The following is a 20,711-nucleotide window of genomic DNA, read 5'->3' as shown; positions in this document are numbered from 1 at the left end:
TTATGTACAGTTCTATTGTGAGAAGGATTATGATTATAAATCGTACTGGCAATATGAACACCTTTTTCCTTCACTCTCTTTGAATGTAAATTTACTTCCAATCAGATTTTTAACCAGTCTAGTCCAACGGCTTTCTCGAGTATGAAACCGTTCCCCACATAATCGTGCTAAACGGAGAATGGGGCGACCGAATGCGAATGCCACGGTAGTAGCGATACATTTTACCGTCGATCCGTCGCCCGAGCTTCGTGGCACTGCAGTTCATTCAGGTATAATGCCTCGTAAGTGCATCTCCACATGCACGCACGCACGAATGATTCACCCTTTCGTACGCATCGTTTGCAAGCACTCGAGGGCTCTTAGGCTACCGGTGGAGATCAAAATGCAATCAATTTCATCATGCATGATTCTCCCCGTGGCGTTGCATATTCCTCGCATTGCGCCCTGCCCGGTAGCGAAACTCCCACCTGCCTCCTTACGCCAAAACACCCATTTCTCGCCCGAAGGGGGTTTTCGCATGGGGTGCCCATTTTCCCCGTGGTACGCATGTAATGGATTATTAAGTACACACAGCACAATCCGGCCATGCCGTCCACCAGCGGTAATCAAACAAGTCCTAGCATTGCACTCATATACCGTCACCCGAAGCGCAATCCCGGCGAACCTGTGCTTGTGTGCCGGGCAACGCGCTTCGAAATACACCCGACCCAAACATCGTCCGAGAATTCGACCATTTTGAAGCCGACGAAATGGGTTTCCATTTCCACCAGGGAAAGGGTTTTCTCCATCACGAGGAAATCAATAATGACCGGTTCTATTTTCCCGTCCACGTGGAATATTTTCGGGATGGGGTTTCGCCGTGCGTCGTCCGGAACTTGATTGATGCGGGTTGATGTGTACATCGATTGGAATAAACTGTTTCGAGTGGAATATAGCAAAAAAAAAAAAAATGAAACCTCCAAAAAGAACGAAAGCCATCCTGCACGTTTGCTACTGTTAATATTGAATCTAGTGTCATTAAACCGGATGCTTCGTTTCGAACCCATCGCCTCGAGGGCCTGTTACTTTGTAGCAATTCAATTCTAAATTTGACCGTGTTTTTATGTAGCTTTCTTTTGTGAACTTTTTTGATATAAGTGAAACTGATGCTGATGTTTTAACCACAAATTTAATTTTTTTTGAAAAATCTTATTTTGAATCCTTCATAGTACAAATGATGATACTAGAAAGACATATTTAGGAATGGTATTTTGGTTGTTCTTGCATTATTAGAAAGTTTCGTAATTAGCTAATTATATTTTAGGTGTTGATTTTTTCAATTGGGTGTAATATTTTTTTAAGAAACTTTTCTCAAGCTATGCTAAAGTTTATTCCAGAAAAAAATGAATATATAACTTAGAAATATAGGTCACTTCCTTAAAACACAGAATTTAAAATAGGATTGATTAATGCGGGAGATTAACTTGTTGTTCTTCGATAGAACTTATTTATTGGACCATAAAATGAAAAGGAAAATTTGTATTACGCTCTACTTGAATTTGAATAGTTTAAAATGTTCGATATCAGTACTTCCAGTGAATGTATAAATCACACATGTATAATTGCACAAAATACAACTCTTGCGAAAAATGTCTTGCAAAACCGAACACTGGGCGTAGTATGACATGTTTGCTAACCACCGACGTCAACGTCATTCACTGCACTTGATCGTATGATGCATTGCATTGTAAGCCTAATGAACAACAAACTTACATTTGTCACATTGTGCTCGAAACGATGATATCCTTGACGCCTTGGGCGAGCAGAGGAGCTTCGTCGCAATGGCTGGTGTCGGAACCCTCGAACCCCAGCACGGTGGAAAGCCTTCCATTTTCCCTCGTGGAGGCTTGTTTACCGCGCTTTCCTTCCTCGCTGTGGATGGACAGCTCTGTAGCTTCGGGAAGAATGTTACATTGTGCCGAATGCACAGGGATCTCTCGGAAATAATCGGCCCACAGAGGCCGTTAAGACCCGCCCGTCCGCTCGACGGGGACCAATGTCAAAGCAATCCGATTAGCAATCCGCCTGTCTACGGCGATTTCGGATGGTGACCGCGGTGGCTCCGAGTGGTCAGAAATGCAATTAGGCCCGCAAAATGGCCGTCGTTTGCGTGTCGTCGGGAACGTGCGGGAACATCAAATGAGCGCTGTAAACCGGAGGGTACCGCTATCGGTTCCACGGTTCGAAACATCCATCCGCTGAGTCTCTGTCTTGTGAAAAGCGAACACCCGAGTGGGGGGAAGATTGCCGGCGGGGAGGAGCGAGAGGCAAAAAAAAGGATGCTTGTTGCGAGTAGAGATTGATGCCGGAGCTATTACCGGTGGGCCATTTCATCAGTTGTTTGGGCTTGGCCGGCGAATATCGGTAGCAACCATCAGCGCGCGCCGTGATGTCGATTTCAGACCGCTCGCCTCACAATGGGCGGCCCGAGATCCCTTTTGTATTGGTGTTGGTTGTCTTTCGCTTTCCCGAGCCGGTTAGGTTTTTCCCTGTCCGACGGTGAACAATGGACCTTTTTTTTCCATGCATTATGGGAGCCGAAGGGATTGGTCTCCGGTTTGAATGGAATGATGAGCTGCCAGCCTCCAATCGTCGGAGATGGAAAGTACAAGCACGGATTTTGGTCGGGGGGTGGGACGGAGCAAGTACGGGAGAACTGGAATGATTAAAAGGCGTGCGTACGTCGGCATTTAACGGACGATAGGCTTGTTGCGGCGTGAAAACGACAAAAACGGCACTCGTAACGAATATCGGGCAAGAGGTTATCCACCGTTTCCACCAGGACTGGGTTGGGCTTTGGGCAGGGATTGTTCTTTTTTTACCTCGCGCCTCCCACCCGCCATGTACTTGAAGACCGGAAGCGAAACGATCCAAATGCCCTTATCTGGACCGGGTGTATTGTTGACCGCCGCCATCGCCGCGAACGATATCTCACCGAATTCGATGGGTCTGGAGTAATAAATTTGATGTCCGTCGTAAAACTCCGTCGTGGGTTTTCTCGTGCAAGGGGAAAAGCCGTGTAGTGTCCGTCCGGTTTTTATGTTCGCTCTCGCGCGGGGGTGAAACGGAAAAAAAATCCGATGCGGAAATAACGGCGTTGAGCTGCCGGGAAAAGAATCATGATTCCACTTTAGTTTGCTTCTCTTGCCGTTTTCGAGAAACTGTTACCCGTCTGATTTTGGGAGATGTCACTGTATAGGAAGGAACCAAAGATTGAAGAAAGAGGAAACATCTACCAAGGAAAACTGTAAGGCCTTTCGAGTTCTTGACTTTGATTTCCTGTAACGGATGAATATTGTTTGGCGTGAGATGTTGAAAATGAATGTGTGGCTTGCAACGGAAAATTCGTTCAGAACTACGAACTATCTCCATCGTTAGTTAAAAATGCATCGTTGAATCTTGAATACAAAAATAAAGAAAAGTTCCACGAAAACAAAACAACCAGTTTGACTGGTCCGGTTGCAACTCTGATGATCCGACCAGAACAATATTTTTTTTATCCCAAAGTCGACCAGAATATCAGCTTATATTTTACGTTCAAGGCCATCTTTTGCAGTGTATCCTCAAAACGACGCCAATGAAAAGAATATGTTTACGATTTGGGTAAAAAAACACGTATGAGTGTTCCCAGCTCACGCACTAGAAAATTAAAAGGTAAGTTTATAATAAACCATGGCGGGGAGATTTAACACATTCTTCTCATCGCGAGATCCAATGTTGGTCGGATTAAACGCACCGGCGCCGGAACGAACAGGAAGGCAGCATGAAAGCATGATGAACTTGAATTTGAAAATCAAAAAACCGTTAGCGGGGAGGTTAGGACTTGTAAAACGTGTTCAACATCACAAAAATATATCGTCACTTTGTCTAGCTGTTGTAGAAAAATATGTTACAGTTGTCGTTTTTGAATCCTTGGCAGTTGTTTGGAAATGCTATTGACCGTGACATTTCTACCGGATCATTTTTGGATGGTTTTGGAAGTCTGGAAGCAATTTACAGATGCTGTGGGAGACAGAGACATATCTTACCACCTGTGCAGCATCAGCGGTTACTGGAATGGCGAAAAGGCCCACTAAACCGGCATGACTGGCGGCGTCCTTCTACTCCGTCCTTCGTCCGCCGGTTACGTTCGTGAGCTTGATTGTGACACCCGCGGTTTCGCAGGAGGCAGATGTCGAATGGGCCCTCAGTAGTCTTTCAGCATCCGTCCCGAATGGCGAGTCGCGTGCGATCGCCGTCGTGATGGAGCGATCGAAGTGCATCATGAATTTTCCACGGTTCGCGCTATGGAGGCCTGCTGGTGGAGTGATCACCCTGTGCACGGTATTGATGCTTGCTCCCGGTGCCGGAGGGTTCGATGTCCTTTTCGGTTACAACAGTGAGTGAAGGTGTCAGTGGCTAGTACATGCGTGTGCCTACCTTAACCGTGTGATGCTCGTTTTCCTTTGCAGCCAGTGAATATTGGCTAATGCCGCCACTGCATGTGTATGATAGCTTCGAGAGTTGCCTCAACAACCGTCCGGATGGAGTGTTCTGCGTAACGAAGGTGGTGATCAAGCCGGATAGCCGGTCGGAAATATGGCGGCTGATTGAAGTAAAGGAATATGGAAGTGAAAAGCGTTTGTTTGTGATCTACGTGACAAAGTTTTTCACTTTTTGGTTGACAATTTTCAGAAATACTCCCGATATACCTTCCAATACAATCACGACGTGCTTACGAGAGGAGTTTGTCTGGAGAAATGTTTCAGTTTATTGAAGCGGTTAGAAAATTCCGGCGTATTGACCGAAAGATACTACGTGCCAAAGTTCAATGTGTCGAAAAGAGTAAGTGAAGCGTTGGATTGGTTTGTTGAATTTGTTTATTTATTTCCGCTTTTCTTATGTTCTTCATAAAGTGGAACTAGATTAAAAATAAGGAGTAAACATATCTTGAAAATTAATTAACGCTTGCGAACATGTAGTTTTTGTTAATTCGAACCAATCTTTATGAACTTTCCTACATTTAATAATTTCTGCCTAGACCTTTATCATAAAATCTTTTAAAAAACACACGAACTCAGAAACCATACTAAGTCTTCATGAGATTGTTATGCACAGAAGCGGATCAATCCATTCCGGGGCCCCAAGCGGTTGGATAATCGGGGCCCTCCAGACATTTCCATTGCTCAAAATGTGTCTATACCAATGGCCAAAATTGGACTTATATTTTACAACAGCTTGCAATCCTTTATACATATTTTCAGCATATAGTCTCCATGATTTTTTATAGGCAAAAATTCTTCACATCTTTTCGTTACTACCCATAACTTCGTCACATATCTTATAGTAAATATTAATTCAAAGAATCTAAAATAAATAAATTTTCACATTTCTTTTCGCACAATTGGCTTATTTTAAGAAATCAGACGTCAAATCTTCATTATCTGGAATTTAAAATCGACCTCAAATTATTAAATCTTTTCAAGTTCAAGTTAAAATCAATTTTAACAGCGATGAGGAAACCATTTTAAAAGGATAACAGTGCATTTTGCTGGTGGACCGTAAATTGAGAGCATTTTAAGTCAAAGGGACATTATTAGAAAGAAGATTCATGAAAACATATTCTGCCAAGGCTTTAGGTGAAAATTAACAATGGTTAAGCAATATCGAAGTGCATCTGTAATAACTTTTATCAAAGTATGTATAGCACTGCGAGAATAAATAAAATCGGTAGTTACTAATGCGATTTGAGGATTTCATCACGGGGCCCCCTTAAGCTCGGGGCCCCCCGCGGCCGCTCAGTCCGCTCATAGGTAGATCCGCCTCTGGTTATGCAAATTCAATTCTTTAAATAGGCTCGCGTAACCGGTTGTCATTATGTAGTTAAAATAAAAATTCTTCTCCGGATGTGTGCTGGGAAGCAGGGTAATAATGAATTGTGTTTGTGTAATTGTCTCAGTATGCCATCGCTGAATGGATTCTATCGAATGCAACAGAATATCGCCAGAAATACGATCGATTGGTCAACATTTGCCAGAACTATGACCTACGATCCAATTACAATATGAGTGGATTCACATGGATAGAAGAGTGTAAAACAAACGAAACTCTTACCAGACCATTAGGTAAGTAGTCGAGGATGATCATAGAAATTGGCTTTTCTGGCGTATGTGTTTAGTTAAAAACCATGGATCTCGATCAAGACATTTCTTGAGAGGCTAAACCAGAGAAAGGTGAAAGAATCAAATTCTGTTGTGTTTCTTGCACAGATGCCTTGGATGTGTTGTTCATCATGCTCCTTGTAACGCTCTTCATACTCACCATCTGCTCCCAGTGCTACGACAGTTGGCTTGCGCGGGTTTCCAACAGTGAAGACCACTTTCGGAAACCTTTGAAAGGACGAGGTACGCTATGCTCGTTCTTCCAGACATTCAAGAGGAGTTGCCGAATACTGATCGATCTCTAGTCTACTGCTTTTCCTCACCGTAGTTTCCACTCTGGCCACTGCCTTCGCGATCAGGCGAAACTGGGCCAAGCTCACGTACAACTCGATGCGCTGGCGGTACCAACGGGATCTCGACTTTCTCGATCTGATACGGGTGTTGTTGATGAGCCTAATCCTGTTGGAACATGTGCTTATTGGATTGTATATGTTCACTTCTCAGAATCCACTGGCGATGGAACAGGTTCGTATTGAGTTGGAGCAACATTCGAGGGAACTATATCACATGTATTTCTTACAGTATGCGGCACTCCTTCCAAATCAAATGCTCTTCTCCATAGTGCCGTTCCAGGTGGATCAGTTTTTCGCTATCAGTGGGCTTCTGATGGCGGTACAGTTCCTTCAGTACACGGAAAAACGACCGTTCCATATGAGCATTATTTGGAAGGGACTTGTCAGTCGCTACCTAAGGTAACGCACATTCGTCCGCATTGAATAAACCTCTTTGCAACGTGCCATCTTTACTTTCTTTAGATCACTCCCGGTGTATGCGGTGCTGATGCTGTTCACCGTGTCCCTCTATGACACGCTCCAGACGACACCGTCAGCGTACAAAATCCTACCAACCGTTCGGCGGATATGCCGGAGGAAGTGGTGGAGCAATTTTCTCTTCATCAATAACTACTACCAGCAGGAGGAGCAATGCCTCATACACACCTGGTACCTAGCGGCTGACTTCCAGCTGTACGTCGTGGGTCTGTTGGTGATGACGCTCCTATGGCGATTTCCGAAAGCTACCTTTTGGACAGCCATTTCACTTGGCTTGCTAGGGTTTCTGTTACCGATGGTGAACACATACGTTTACGCCGTCGATGCTATGATGCCATTAAACGCAAAGTAAGTCTGTTCGGAATAAATTTCCTACAGAGAAAAGCTATACCTGAATGTAATGGTGTCTGGTATAAACTATTTCCGATTATTATAAGCTCCAACAGGAGGAAAATGTTAAATACCCTAGTTTCCTGTAATTTCTCATTACTTCACAGAGGCAATGAATATCAGCTGTGGTACGATGAGTATTTCACCCGAGCGTTCCAGGCCACGGAGTTACATTGCACCAGCTATTTTGCAGGGATGATCGCCGGTTTGCTCTACCATAAGATCGCGCTCAAAGAACTAACGCTTAGGCCTAGGACGGTATGGCTTTCATGGTAATAATTAGCCCAAAATGGCAACTCCTAGCTGTTATTTTTCTTTCCAGGTACGAAGGGTGTTCAATGTGACAAGCGTCCTGACTGCCGTATTCGCACTCCAAGCTCCTCTGTACAACATGATGAACTTCAGCAAACCCTCCGTCTGGATGGCAATCCTATGCGGAGCGCACAAGGTGACCTTCGCCGTACTGTATGCATCTACCTTTCTGCTGCTAGCGTTTCACGATCGCCAATCGGCCCTCCGTCGATGGTTTGCCGGAAATGGGCTGAGTCGGACGATGGCCAAGCTCGGCTTTGGCTTCTACATCGTGCAGATGTCGGTGCTATGGGTAGTCTTTGGCAATTATCCAGAGGATACGCGCGTCAATCTGCAGCTGGCCGTAAGTGAGTTTGCATTATTGACGGATTATCGAATAAAACGAAGATTTCCCTTTTTGCTGCAGGTCTCCACATACTGCTCGACGTTTGTACTGTCGTACGCCATTGCACTGATATTGTACATCGTGGTGGAGAAACCGTTCGACGTCATCTTTAAACTTTTGCTTGGCGGCGGAAACCGTAACGATCAGCGATTGCCAGAAGCGGTTATCAGGCCAGGCAACATGAAACCAGAATTATACTCCATGACGCTGGAGAACGGAAATGTGACAGAGCACGAAGTTGGAGCAGCTGCGGGAACAATAAACCCTCTGGAGGGAAGGGTAACAAGTTCTAGTGCATAAGTGTCATTTGTCAGTTGTTTTAATCTAAGAACAATTGGTGTCACATTCCATTTGAGGTTTAACTTAATTAAGCACTATGCATAGAAAATGAAATCAAAATCAATAAAATTACTTTGTACGACAACCTTCTTATTATTGCATTTTTGGAGGTGAAGAACTAAACTTGGCAGGTTGCAAAACTCTTGCCTATCCATTTTCAATGAGCAATTGATTATGTTTGTAATTTTCGGAACGCTTTGCACTTTCCGTAAGAGTGCATGGATAAAATATTCGGATTGATACAAATAAATTGATTTGAATAAAGATTTATGCAGAACTCATATTTATTTGTGTGGTTATTAAATGCATATTTAAAAATTGAAGCTTCTATCCAAGACATCTCTTGAATCCTAAGCTTCTTTTTCATGCATTTTCAAAAGTCCAAGGCTCGGTTTATAACTTTTCTGAATTTTAAGGCAATTTTTAATTAAGCCAGTTTTTTGTCTTTTTCCTCGCCTACGGTTTGTTGTTTTGTTCCTGTAAAAACATACCATAAATATACTGTTTTGAAACATGCAGCAATTAGATTAGATAGAGTTCTTACCAAATATTCTTTTGAAAGCAGTTGCGAAGGGCAATTCCACGAACAAGGCAAGGAACAGTGCGGCAACATAACAACCGACCCAGACGTACGCAATTGTAACAAGCTGTTGATGAAAGCATGTGCATCATGAGTAATGCGTTGTGATAATTTGGTCCTTAGATTACTTACGCAAATCTTACAGCTGAAGTCAATTCCTTCGCCAGACGCATTGCGGCCTAGGCTTCGCAGTATACTGAACTGCGCCATAAACACCCCGAACGAGAGTCGGCTTAGTACCAGCAGCACCGGGTGGAAATGGATCCGGGCATGTCGAGCACGCCATACAGTAGCACCGTGCAGGATACCGATGGCGCACATTGCACCCCAGCAGCATCGATGCAGCGCCCCGAAGATGGCGTTCCACAGCAGGTGCTCACTGTTGTCGAGGTGGTAGAACAGTGGTGAAGCTGCAGCCTGTAGAACCACCATTGCCAGCGGAAACCACCGAAGGATGCGTAAGATTTTACCACCAGAGAGAGCCTCCGTGCAGCCACCATTCCGGTAGCGATGGTACGCCATCCCGGCGAATATGCCAGAGAAATAGCTGCACGTGTGTGGATGAGAGAGCACGTAGTCGTGTTCCATACCGGGATGGGCGTAAAATATGAAACGAATATGCCTACCAAAAAGAAGGACGGATGATGGAAAAATTTTTGAAACAACACTGTTCTTAAATTTCTTTAAAGTGTTCCTACTTGAAGCTGACCAGAAGCAAACCGGGAAGTTCCCAACGGTAGAGATTCACGATGGGTGCGCCGATTGAAAACGCTACTGCTCCAAACATAAGAGGCTTCGTAAGCCTCGGATGGCGATGGATGAGCAGCAGAAAGGGGACGCCGATGAGGAAGAATTGAAAATCCGCTGCCAAATACCATGACTGTTGTATGCACTGTATTGGAGAGAAGGAGCAACACTACAGAAGCAGTTCGAAAGTAGCACTGCTTAGTTCGTAGTTGTTAGAGACGTTGAATAGCTCAGCCCTAATGTCTGGGACCAAAACGCTACATGAATGTAAACAACCACCATAACTAGGTTTGCTTGTTTAAACATTACATTTGATTCTTCAATTATTTTCCTCAAGCAAACGATACTTAGGCCACTTAGGTTAGGGTGTTGAACCGTTGAATAATCCACAAGTTACAGAGCTATATACAATCATCCCACTTTAAGCATTTTGAATATTCCTGCTTTATCTTCAATTATCACCAATAGATCAAAGTTCAAAAGTATACATCGTTGAGCCTGAAAGGACCAACCATTTCGACCCCTGAACCCATAAAATGAATTTGTTAGCACTTTGAGTATAGCATTCGAGTGTCGAACTGTTGTATGAACGCAGAATTCTGGTTCCTTGGAAGAGATAAATATCACCCCAGAACCGATGTAGGGACCAATAGCGACTAATAGTGTACATAAAACCCCATTCATAAAAAAGCTAAAAAATATAATAGATCCTGATGATTGTTCTGATCTCATTTAAACTCACCATATTGCTATACCGGAAGTAGTTGTTCAGAAACAAAAAGTTTAACCACCCATTTATCCGACAGTTGTCCTTTTCCAGCTCGACAAACCTGTAATCACCCGGTCCTACCGACAAGCGATCCATCCAAGACGCCTGGAACAACCATACGACGAAGAGTGCGGGAAAAACTCGAACATACCGCATCACGATCGCCTTTCCATAGAACGACCATCCGACGCGTGCCTTGGATGAAGACGCCTGATCAAGAAAGTACGCCGCCAGCATTACGCCACTGATGGTAAAGAAGGTGTGCACCTGAAATGGGATGATAGTTGACGCGATGCGCATCAACGGTTGGTCGAAAAACTCCTCCATGGGTCGTATGTTTGCCGTTGGTGCCGCCGTAAACATCTCCATCGTGTGGACCACAATAATCTGGAACACCGACAAAAGGCGGAACAATTCCACGAATGCGAAATCTCGCTGTAGGGTGGTGCGGGGTTTGGCGACCAGCTGGGACCAGCTCCGGGGAAGGGAAAACTCCAGCCAGACGCTACCGGTTCGTTTTACATTGTCGGGTTTTTGTGAAGAGTTCGATGAGTTCCGCCAATCGGTGAAGGTTGCGCAGATCACCACGGTGATCTGAACCAACATGATCAGTAGAAACGCGACGTGGTATCCATCCAGAGCTGGGCGATAAGTTTCTGCAGTGACGCAACGTTCCAGTTCGGAATAACCGGTCAGGTTGTACCGTTCGCGGAGACGATAGTTTACGCAGATGTTGAGAACTTTTCCGTGCCGTTGTTGATACTGCGCGAGGCTTGTTTTTTCGGAAGGAATTGATAAAAGGTGCTGAAATTTGGAGCTGTTGTATATCATTCGAACCATCCATCATTCGTCATATTGTTTGAAAGCACTCACATAAGGATTGACCCTTATCGGGTCAGTGGCTAAGAGGGACGCTGTTTCTGGATCTAAACCGTTCACCAACCGGATACATGAATGCACACATAATCCTCGATCTAGTAGAGAGTGCTCGTGGTAGGACGGGAGCTTTGACACTTTCTAAAAATGGAGGTAATTTTGATATGTCAAAATATGCGGAAGAATGTCCCAGTCGTAAACACTTTCGCTATCACTATCACCTCAATCGTACGCCATATTTTCGATGATTCGTTCGGTTGAACAACCGTCTTCACAACACAATACAAACTGTTGTTGAACCGCTCGAAACAGTCGGACACACTTTCGTAATGGAACAATGGTGGCATTTGATGGTACTCATCTGCAGAACAGGTGCGTAACTAAATCCATTTCTTCGAAAAATTAATCGAACTTTTGGCAAGATCACCTTTCACGTCGATGTGGGCTAGGCATGGTTGAAAATGGAACGGACACAAACTCACTATGAAAACTATGGCGAAAACAGTCCACAACGCCATCGTCGGATGCATCAACCGTGCGATGCAAGTGCCAAGGAATATCTGAGACGTCGATCCCACTGCCAAGACATGCAGACCGTTTGTATACCACATGAACGTTCCATTGACCTTCAACAATAGCTCGTGTTGGCTTAGAATTTATTAGCGTTGAAACAACTTTTATGCTACTATAAATAAAAGTTCTACGAAGAAAAAAAAACAATACAGCCAGTTATTTGACTGGTCCGGTTGCAACTCTGATGATCCGATCGCAACCATTTTATTTTATCACAAAGTTGACCAGAATGCCAGCTTATATTTCCAGTTCAAGGCCATCTTTTGCCGTGCATCCTCAAAACGACGGCAACGGTAAGAATATGTTAACGATTTTGGTAAAAAACAACCGAATATTGGCTAAGAAAAGTTTGACGAAGAAAAAAAACAAACAAAACAACCAGTTATTTGACTGGTCCAGTAACAACGCTGATGATCCGATCGGAAGATTTTTTTATCCCAAAGTTGAGCAGAATGTCAGCTTATATTTTCAGTTCAAGGCCATCTTTTGCCGTGCATCAAACGACGCCAAAGAAAAGAATATATTTACGATTTGGGAAAAAAAACCCCGTATTGGTTAAAATGGTTTAATTTGAATAGAGAATGGGCGTATTGACCACAGTTTTGAAATATGTATATTTTTTTTTGGTTATTATAATTGTTTTTATAATACGCACAGAGCAGACAAAAACTGCTTATGTTTCTGTTAAAAATAAAAGTATAAAAGTAGATTCCAATGAGTTACCTCCATCAACACAGAAAAAGCAATCGTGGAAGCAGGAAATGTAAAAATTGGTGGTCAGAATAAATACACAACTGTAAATGTAACTTGTACAGGACAAAGACTCATGTCACTGTTTTGAAGTGAAAATCAAATCACACGCCGTACCAACCTTTGCACGAAAAATACTATGAAAAAACGTGTCATTGAAAACAGTTTCCTATTCCTGTCCTGGACGTACCCGGGCAAACAGGGTTTTTTGTTACTGCTTTGCACCAACTACGGTTTCGTTTATGGGCGAGATCCACAGTTCGCATAATGCTGCCTCGCCGAGTGGATGAGTTCTTTTGTGGTACGCTAGTGTTGGAGTTGGAGCTGGAGTTTGGAGCGGCACGTTTATTGGCACGCATGTTGGATACGCCTAGCAATTAAGTCCGAACGGCCCGCGGCCAGGCACGGAGTGGATCAGTGACACGGAACATCCTTTCACCATCGTACCCAGCACCGAGGACCCGGTGAAATAAAATTAATAAATAAAAAACAGAATGAGAACATGAAACCAGTATTGTACCGGAACAGAATGGAACCCCCGAGCAGAGGCAAAACAAAAAAAAAGAATAGAAGGGAAAATATACTTCCATCCATTTGATGAAACGCAAAGAAAAGCCTAAAGAGCCGATGGTGATGAGGACGGACACCTTTATTGAACGATGAAAGCCCAACCGCTGATCAATGGGAAAATGGATGGCGCGTTTCGGAGTGACCTCTTCATGGGTGAATAGAGTTTATTGGCACTCTCTCTTCGTCCCTCTTTTGTCCCTCCCCCCTGCTGTGCATACGCATTTGAAAAGGACCAGGCTGCTCCATCACCAAGGAGGATGGAGCACAGATTGGAAAGTGGTCGCACAAATTGATTAAACCGCCATTGTACGCTTCCGGGTGGGCTGGGTTTATGTGTTCCATTTTTTTTGTGTGAGTTATTTCTCGTTTCTCGATGTTATCCACTCCCTTGAATGCCAACACATCGGCAGTACACTTCTGGTTGCATCCTGGAGGCAGCTATTTTCCACCATGTTTTGGTCGAATAAGCGAGTCGCTCGGAGGGACCGAGATAGGAGATGAAAAGATGAAACGAGTTACGGGGCCCGAGAAATGGAACAAAAAGCAAATGAATCAGTAGACTGTTCATTAATTAATGTAGTGCGTAATGTATCCTTCGGAGTGGCCTCCGGGCCGTGCTGTGCCGGTGGATGCGTATTGCGTATTCCAATATTGGAACGAATCGTTTCGACCATGGTTACATTTTGGGTTCGCTTTTTTACGAGCTTGGCGTGCCAAACACCAGTAACGGACAGGGCGGTGCGAATACCTTTTGTAATAGCTCCTGGAATAGCATTAAACTAAAGGTTGAAAAACAGAAATATTCCACCATGTCCACCATTTGCTTTTAATAACATTTTTACGAGCAGTTTTATGTTTGCATGCATTCCTTTACATTTGTTTCGGATAATATATTTGCTTGTACAATAGACTTTCATTTTTCCTGATGGTGGTCCACCACGAACATAATGCTCGAGTTTTTCATTTTAATTAAAATCTATTTTCTAACAATTATTTGATACAAAAGCTCGGACATAATTTACTGAATATTATGAAGGAACTAATAAATAATGATGGAGTAGTTTATTCCGATCAAATTACAATCAATGCAATAATACTAATATCACTGCTAGTAACACGATGTCTCTAAAATAAACAAAATATGGTTACCAACTAATTGAGGAATGGAACATAACCCTCCCCTATTAAGTCACACTTAAACGAGAAACAATAATTCTATTTATTCAATTGTTCGCTTATGCTTTCCACTGGCGAACGGGTTGTGTAATGGCACAATACTCACCATTTCCCGGGAAAAATGTCTGGTTCCGGTCCGGGTTATGACTCTTGTTTCGTTGCACATAGCAACCCTATTCTGAAGCCAGTTTTCTTCACTCCAACGTTCCGTGGTCAGTTGGAGCGTACTTTACAACCTGAGGGCTAAACTAAGCGGACCCACTTTTCCGCTCGCTTCCGTGCGCCCACGCTCGCTCGAGACAGGATATCCGGTGTTTTCGGTTGTTTGCCCCCGCGCTCGGTCGAGTAATTTGCTGACTAAGTTGCGCGAAAACCATTCCGAAATCCCGGTGGCCATATTCCATACGTACCCCGGTGCACTTAGTTGCACTTATTAAATAAAGTGCTTAATTGCAAATAATTTATTCAAATTTTCAATTCAATTAGCGGTTAAGGGGTGCGTGAAAATTTGTGCAACGGACGGCGTGAAAGAACCCGACCACCAGTCCAGTTATGCAACCAGTAATGTCCGCGAGTGACATAATTTTCCGCTTCCCTACATACACACACACACACACACACACACACACACACACACACAGACGATAATATGTAATTTCAAATATTAAAACACACACTTTCCACCAGTTGCGTCGGGTGTGTGTGGTTCATTAAACCGGGCCGGGGTCGGGCCCGTCTCGTTTCGGTTCTGTACAAAGTTGTGTTTCCGCTGAAGCTCGTAAAATAATATGCGAATCATACCGCTTGTGCCACATTTTGGTAGCTCATTGTGCATACGGAGGCATACGGCTGCATCGCATTTGGAAAGTGATCGCATCGTTTGCTAAACAGCTGCGCTTTTCCCGCCCCGGTTGTTAGGAGGTGCCGTAATTTTGAGTATCCCTGAGACGATCCTTTGCCAAAGGGGTTTTTATTTACGTCCTACAAATTAGCTCTTGGAAATTAGCTATCGCATTTTCCAGCGTAGTGAAATATTGTTTGGACAAACAACTGACTTACACGGAATGTTGTTGTGTTCAACATCTAGTTCCATTTTTTTTCATCTTAAAACATTGTTGGAATCGTCTTCCCGATGGTCCATAAATCACGTCCCTCAAACATGCAATGCATGTTCATGCTTCCGCCTAAGGCACGCCGGAGGAGTAAATTAAAATGGCTTACATATTCATCCCCTTCCGAGTGCTTGTAACTGCCAACTACACAAAAAAAAAGGAGAAATGTTTAATGGAACTGAAAAGCTTGAAAGACAATGCATGGATGCAAGCATTTGGAGTTCATTATTTACTGCAGGTGTAACGGAAGGTTACACACACACATACACACTCACACACATACACGATCCACGGCGTCTCCAATTGCCGGTTCCCGTGGTAATGTTTTCATGTCGGATGGGATTTCGCAATATTTTCGTATTTAATTGTAAGCCACCCTCCCCGCTCCGTTACATTGCCCCAGATCCCCGCCCCATCGGTGCGCCCACTAGGGTAGCAGGTATTTTAAATTTTTCACACTGCCCCACCCCATCCCACCTCCCCTTCATTCACCCAAAGGTTTTTTTCTCTCAACCTGGCTCCTCCCGGCAAGGGCGTGACAATCCATGCGCACCAGAAACAATTAAACAAATTTGCATAAAACATGAAGCCCCCGGTTCGGGCTCGGGGAAATATATTTTTGTATAATTTGCATTCTATTATTTCAATTCGGAGTAATTGTAGTTAATTGACATTTTGAAACATTGAAGAAGCAGTGCCATACTTTACCCAATCGGTGAAACGGTGTGGGGGGAAGGTGGGTGGTTTGGGCGGGAAAATTGTGTACTGTTGGGGTTTGGGCCGCGGTGCGGTTGATGAAGTTTTTCGCATCGTTAAGAGCAAACCAGTACCAGCGGTGGATGAGCGAAAGTTCAGCGTCAATTAGTGTCGTTTTGATTTTCCACCACTGTTTTAATTACACTCCAGCCCGGAACCGTATCATCGTACCGTGTTGTGTTTGGTAATGATTGTTTTCAGGATGGTTGGTGTTTTTTTTTTCATACATTCATATTATAATTTTTGTCGCCGAACAGGGCGTGTGCAACTGGGATGTTTAACTCGGGGAAGTTGGGTGGATAAAAGAAAGAAAATAAACAACAATTATTACTGAACGAGAACGTTGTTTAACAAAATCAACGGTTACACGGTTTGTAAATGTAACTTTCAACCATTTTTCTCCACTCGATTCATAAAGTGGAGGTTTTCCTCCTTGAATTGAGTGGCTTAGGAAGAGGATCCTTAGGTCAACATACTGACGAAAGGCCCGATACAATAAAATATACTGCGATGTAACGAGACGAATAAAGGACGCAAGAATCGTCTTACTTAATTCGCCTATTTCCGCTCCTAAGCTGCCATGACACAAGCAGCGGTTCACTGTATTGGCCGGAAGTGAGGAAAATCCCACCCCCCTCCCGCCGCGGGTGGTGGTGATGATGCAGAATTCAGTTGCTTTGTTGTTCGGCCGCACCTTTCTCACCCTATTTCTCCCTTCGCTTGCCCCTGTGCTCCCTGGCAAATGTGAACGAGAAACTCCGACGTTCCGTAAACGTAGTACGTGGTTCGATGGGCCGGCTTGTTTGCAGGTCGAAGAGATTATAACTATTGTACGTGCATTCTCGATTCGTTGCCCCACCGCTTTCGACTAGCTTCAAGCCAGCCCTCACCCCTTCAGCTCTCTCTACTTCGGAAAACCTCACCCTGTTTATCTGTCCGAGGACACTCCACAGGAGGTTTCGACCGGGTTGGTGTGTATCGCACTATCTGTTTCCATTCCGGTTAACTTACTTTTTAAAAGTCAAGTAAGCATAAAAAGGTACGTCGCAGGAAAGTGGAAGCGATAACCGGGAGTCCGCACAGTGGGCCAAAGAAAAGTCCATAGAAAGCCCGTGATGTTCTGGCCCTTATAAGAACTGGAAAAACAATTTAGTTTGGCATTTTGTTTTGGTTTGTGGGATTTATATATGTTAGTAATTTTCCTGATTTTGATCACACAAGCATAATGATTAAATTCAACCTCCAACCAAAAATAACTTAACATGGTTGTCTTTGAAATACTTTATTTCATTATTGTTATGTCCCTTTTATTGTTCTGTAGCAGAACTCATTGCTGAAACTCTTTTGTAAACATTTTTTCGCTTCATTATTTATTAATTTAAACATGGGATAACACTACATTTCAAATAAATCATTGCTCTAGCTCAAGTTCAGTTATAATTTCATTCATTTTGCACATTTCTTTACAATTATTTACTTTTGTCCACCAACCGTAATCCACAATGCCCTGATGGTTGCATCGTTTGATGATAACGCTACTCGTCGGTGTGTTTGTGGAAGCCCACCCGGCAACACGGGTTTGTTACCCTCACCTACCCCCGCCTACTGTCCTCTGGGCGCTGGGATAAAATCAGGAAACGGATCCGGAAATGGAACCTCGGACCCCCCGCTGGGAAGCATGTGTGTATGTGTGGTTGGAAAAACGTAAATTGGCAGAAGGAAAACTTCTTTAATCCTGCATAAATCCGGCACCGGAAAATGGTTCCTATCTCCCCGTAAGCAAACCGTCGGTAAGACACTAGGTAACGCTGGTTGGCATGCCCGGAGTGGCCCATATTTTCTTTATTAAATTTCTGATACCTCTATCGGAGATCGTCGATTTTCAAACACTCTACCGCGTGGGTATGTGTGTGTGAATCAGTACACTTTGACTATGTCGGGAAGAAGATAGTTGACAGGAAAAAGGAGAAGAAACAAGTCTCAGTTTAGATGCAAAAATGCTCATGCCAGGAAGATCGACACGGTTGCATTCAGCTTCCGCAGTGGAAAGCAGCGGTTCAAGATGCGTTCCAAAGTCCACCTGGAACTCGCTTTCCCTGGAGTTTTCCCACGAGAAAACGGTCGGAGAAAATGAAGCCAGCAAGCTTAGTGCCGGGGTTTCGGTTGGCTTCGGCAGCAAATCGACAAACTTGGATAAAGGCTTTGGGATTTGGAAAATATGACACTCTGACACGATTATCGTAAGCTTCGCTTGTTTATTGGCTTGTCAAAAAATAAAGAACCTGGCACCGTTGGAGGGGATGAAGCAGAAAGAGAGAGTGAGGTAGTGCAATGTGACACAACGGCAAGCCTCTGATTCCGTGCCTGGAAACCGATAATGGAAAAAAGGAACACGGAAGCAACACACAAACAGCGTATCCTTGCAAAACGCCGGCTCGGGTTGTAGAGCAAGGATTGTGAAAATGCAAAATAGAAGACGAGCTCAGCCTCGGGGAGCCTGTCTTGCGCCCGCTCGGAGCCGGAAAACGCAGCGAATGGTGCAGGTGGTAGCGATAATCTGATTCCATCGCTAGGCACCGGTACGCCGGGCAAGTAAATTGGCATTTTTGCTTCACCCTGCTTGCGAAGCGATTTGGGTTCGGTACTGTTTTGGCGGAAGGTGGAAGCGAACGGAATTTCAATCGATTAAAATCGTTCCGAGCAGATCAGAGATTAGGTTGGTGCGTTTTGGGATTGTTAGCAGGTGCCGTAGGGAAATCCCGACGAGCAAAAAGATGGTCGACCAGCGCACGATTGGATTGGCTGACAGGAGAAGGCACGCGAATGTCGTCGGAATATTAAATTAAAATTACTCGTGCACCGGTGAGATCAAAAGGAGAGAAAACGTTCTTTCCATCGAGGAAGGAACGCTGCATTGGGATTTTATCATGCAGCGCACGGTGCAACGTGGCAACATGTGTGTTAAGTTTCAATTGATTTTTCTTCAAGGGGATTTTCGAAAATCGGATAACTAAAATGTAGGTGAAGGCAATGTCGGATTTAACGGTGCGCGGACTGACTGAATTTTCAAGAGGCTAGTTCTCAAAATTTATACTTAAACAAGTATTCTATAGAATTACAGGTCAGAATAGGGTCAATATTGCAATAAAGGGTAATTTTACTGTATCCTTTAAAATTTTTGCTAAGAACCGTTATATAACCAGTATTGAAGAGTAACAGAAGATAAATGTTTTATAGTTTATCAATTGGAAACAAGCACTTATTTGCATCAAAACAACAAGATTTTTTTTATATATCAAGCATAGGGTTAAAATAATGCGAGGAAATACTAAAACAGCTTCAATGCAAGCAATGTGTTTTGGACATATCCTGTTAGACGTTGTCATGCATTTGCCAATGCTGGATACTATAGGGATTGAGCCGAGCTGGATGAATATTTAGAAAAATAGTAATGACGAACGAATTGATCGAAATTATAAACGAATGACAAATTAAAAATAAAATCATTCACTAAATAGTAGGCAACGAAAATTGGAAGAGCGATGGCCTACTATTGAACAAAGAAGGATCTGCATATTGAAAAAGATGGAACAAAGCAGACATTGGAAAACGAAATGGATTGAACCATCAGTTTTGTGATTGAATTTGACGAGAGTGGATAGTGTAAATGAAACAAGTAGTTGAATTGGGAAGTTGAAATATATTGAAATAGAGAAATAATCCGTGAGATCACGACAGATACTATTTTAACGAGGTACGTGTTTAAATGAATATACTGATATTTATACGGATTTTAATGGAAGAAGTAAAATTACATAATTTTCCTACTCTAACTATTGAACAAGAATTTTTAAACAAGATTGATAATATCAAACTTCTAGAAGTCAGCCAGTAAACTTATTGATTGTTGGATAAAAGTAATATCTAACATTGATTTTGTTGAAATGCATAGAAACAAGATGAAAATTTATCATTTTTATGGCATGGCGTAGTTGCCCCGTTTATTTTACCGCTTAGGGCCTCTATGAGTGTAAATGAGCTACTGGGTGAAGGTAGCTAGGGTAAGTGCACCCATAGTGGAGCTAGTACCAATGCTGGTTGTAGTGGAATAAAATCCTAGCTCTACGCTGATATATATACAATGGAGTTATTTGTTCTTCTATGAAATGTTCTTTGATCTTCTGCGAAGTGTCCAAAAGATGAACCATCTTATTCCGTAATATATAAGCTCCAAAATTAATATGTTCTAAACAGGTTGTCCCAACATGCTGCATTCCTTAAGAACCTATAACGAATATCATGATTTCCTTAAGGCTATAAATAACTACAAAATCATAAAAACCATATGATTTCGCTTCTTACATACT

General features: G+C 43.3%; 1 protein-coding gene across 1 annotated transcript; it reads left to right on the top strand.

Moving 5' to 3' along the window:
• Positions 1-4,281: 4,281 nt before the first annotated feature.
• LOC131294143 (nose resistant to fluoxetine protein 6-like) lies at positions 4,282-8,396 on the top strand. The gene is made up of 11 exons (XM_058322188.1): positions 4,282-4,417; positions 4,491-4,633; positions 4,714-4,863; positions 5,978-6,143; positions 6,288-6,422; positions 6,508-6,704; positions 6,762-6,931; positions 6,995-7,357; positions 7,507-7,657; positions 7,722-8,054; positions 8,118-8,396. The coding sequence occupies exons 1-11, from the start codon at positions 4,282-4,284 to the stop codon at positions 8,394-8,396; spliced, it is 2,223 nt and encodes a 740-aa protein (XP_058178171.1).
• The last annotated feature ends 12,315 nt before the right edge of the window (positions 8,397-20,711 follow it).

Source organism: Anopheles ziemanni, chromosome 2, assembly GCF_943734765.1.
Source record: "Anopheles ziemanni chromosome 2, idAnoZiCoDA_A2_x.2, whole genome shotgun sequence".
Classification (NCBI taxonomy): Eukaryota; Metazoa; Arthropoda; class Insecta; order Diptera; family Culicidae; genus Anopheles; species Anopheles ziemanni.
The sequence above is the reverse complement of the archived record's forward strand: the minus strand, read 5'-3'. Positions and strand labels throughout refer to the sequence as shown.

Bases quoted from the DNA above. Each gene is read 5' to 3' on its own strand.
- LOC131294143 (XM_058322188.1), top strand. From the start codon at position 4,282: ATGGAGCGATCGAAGTGCATCATGAATTTTCCACGGTTCGCGCTATGG. The intron at 4,634-4,713 runs GTAAAGGAATAT...GACAATTTTCAG, and splicing joins AAATATGGCGGCTGATTGAA to AAATACTCCCGATATACCTT. The intron at 4,864-5,977 runs GTAAGTGAAGCG...TAATTGTCTCAG, and splicing joins AGTTCAATGTGTCGAAAAGA to TATGCCATCGCTGAATGGAT.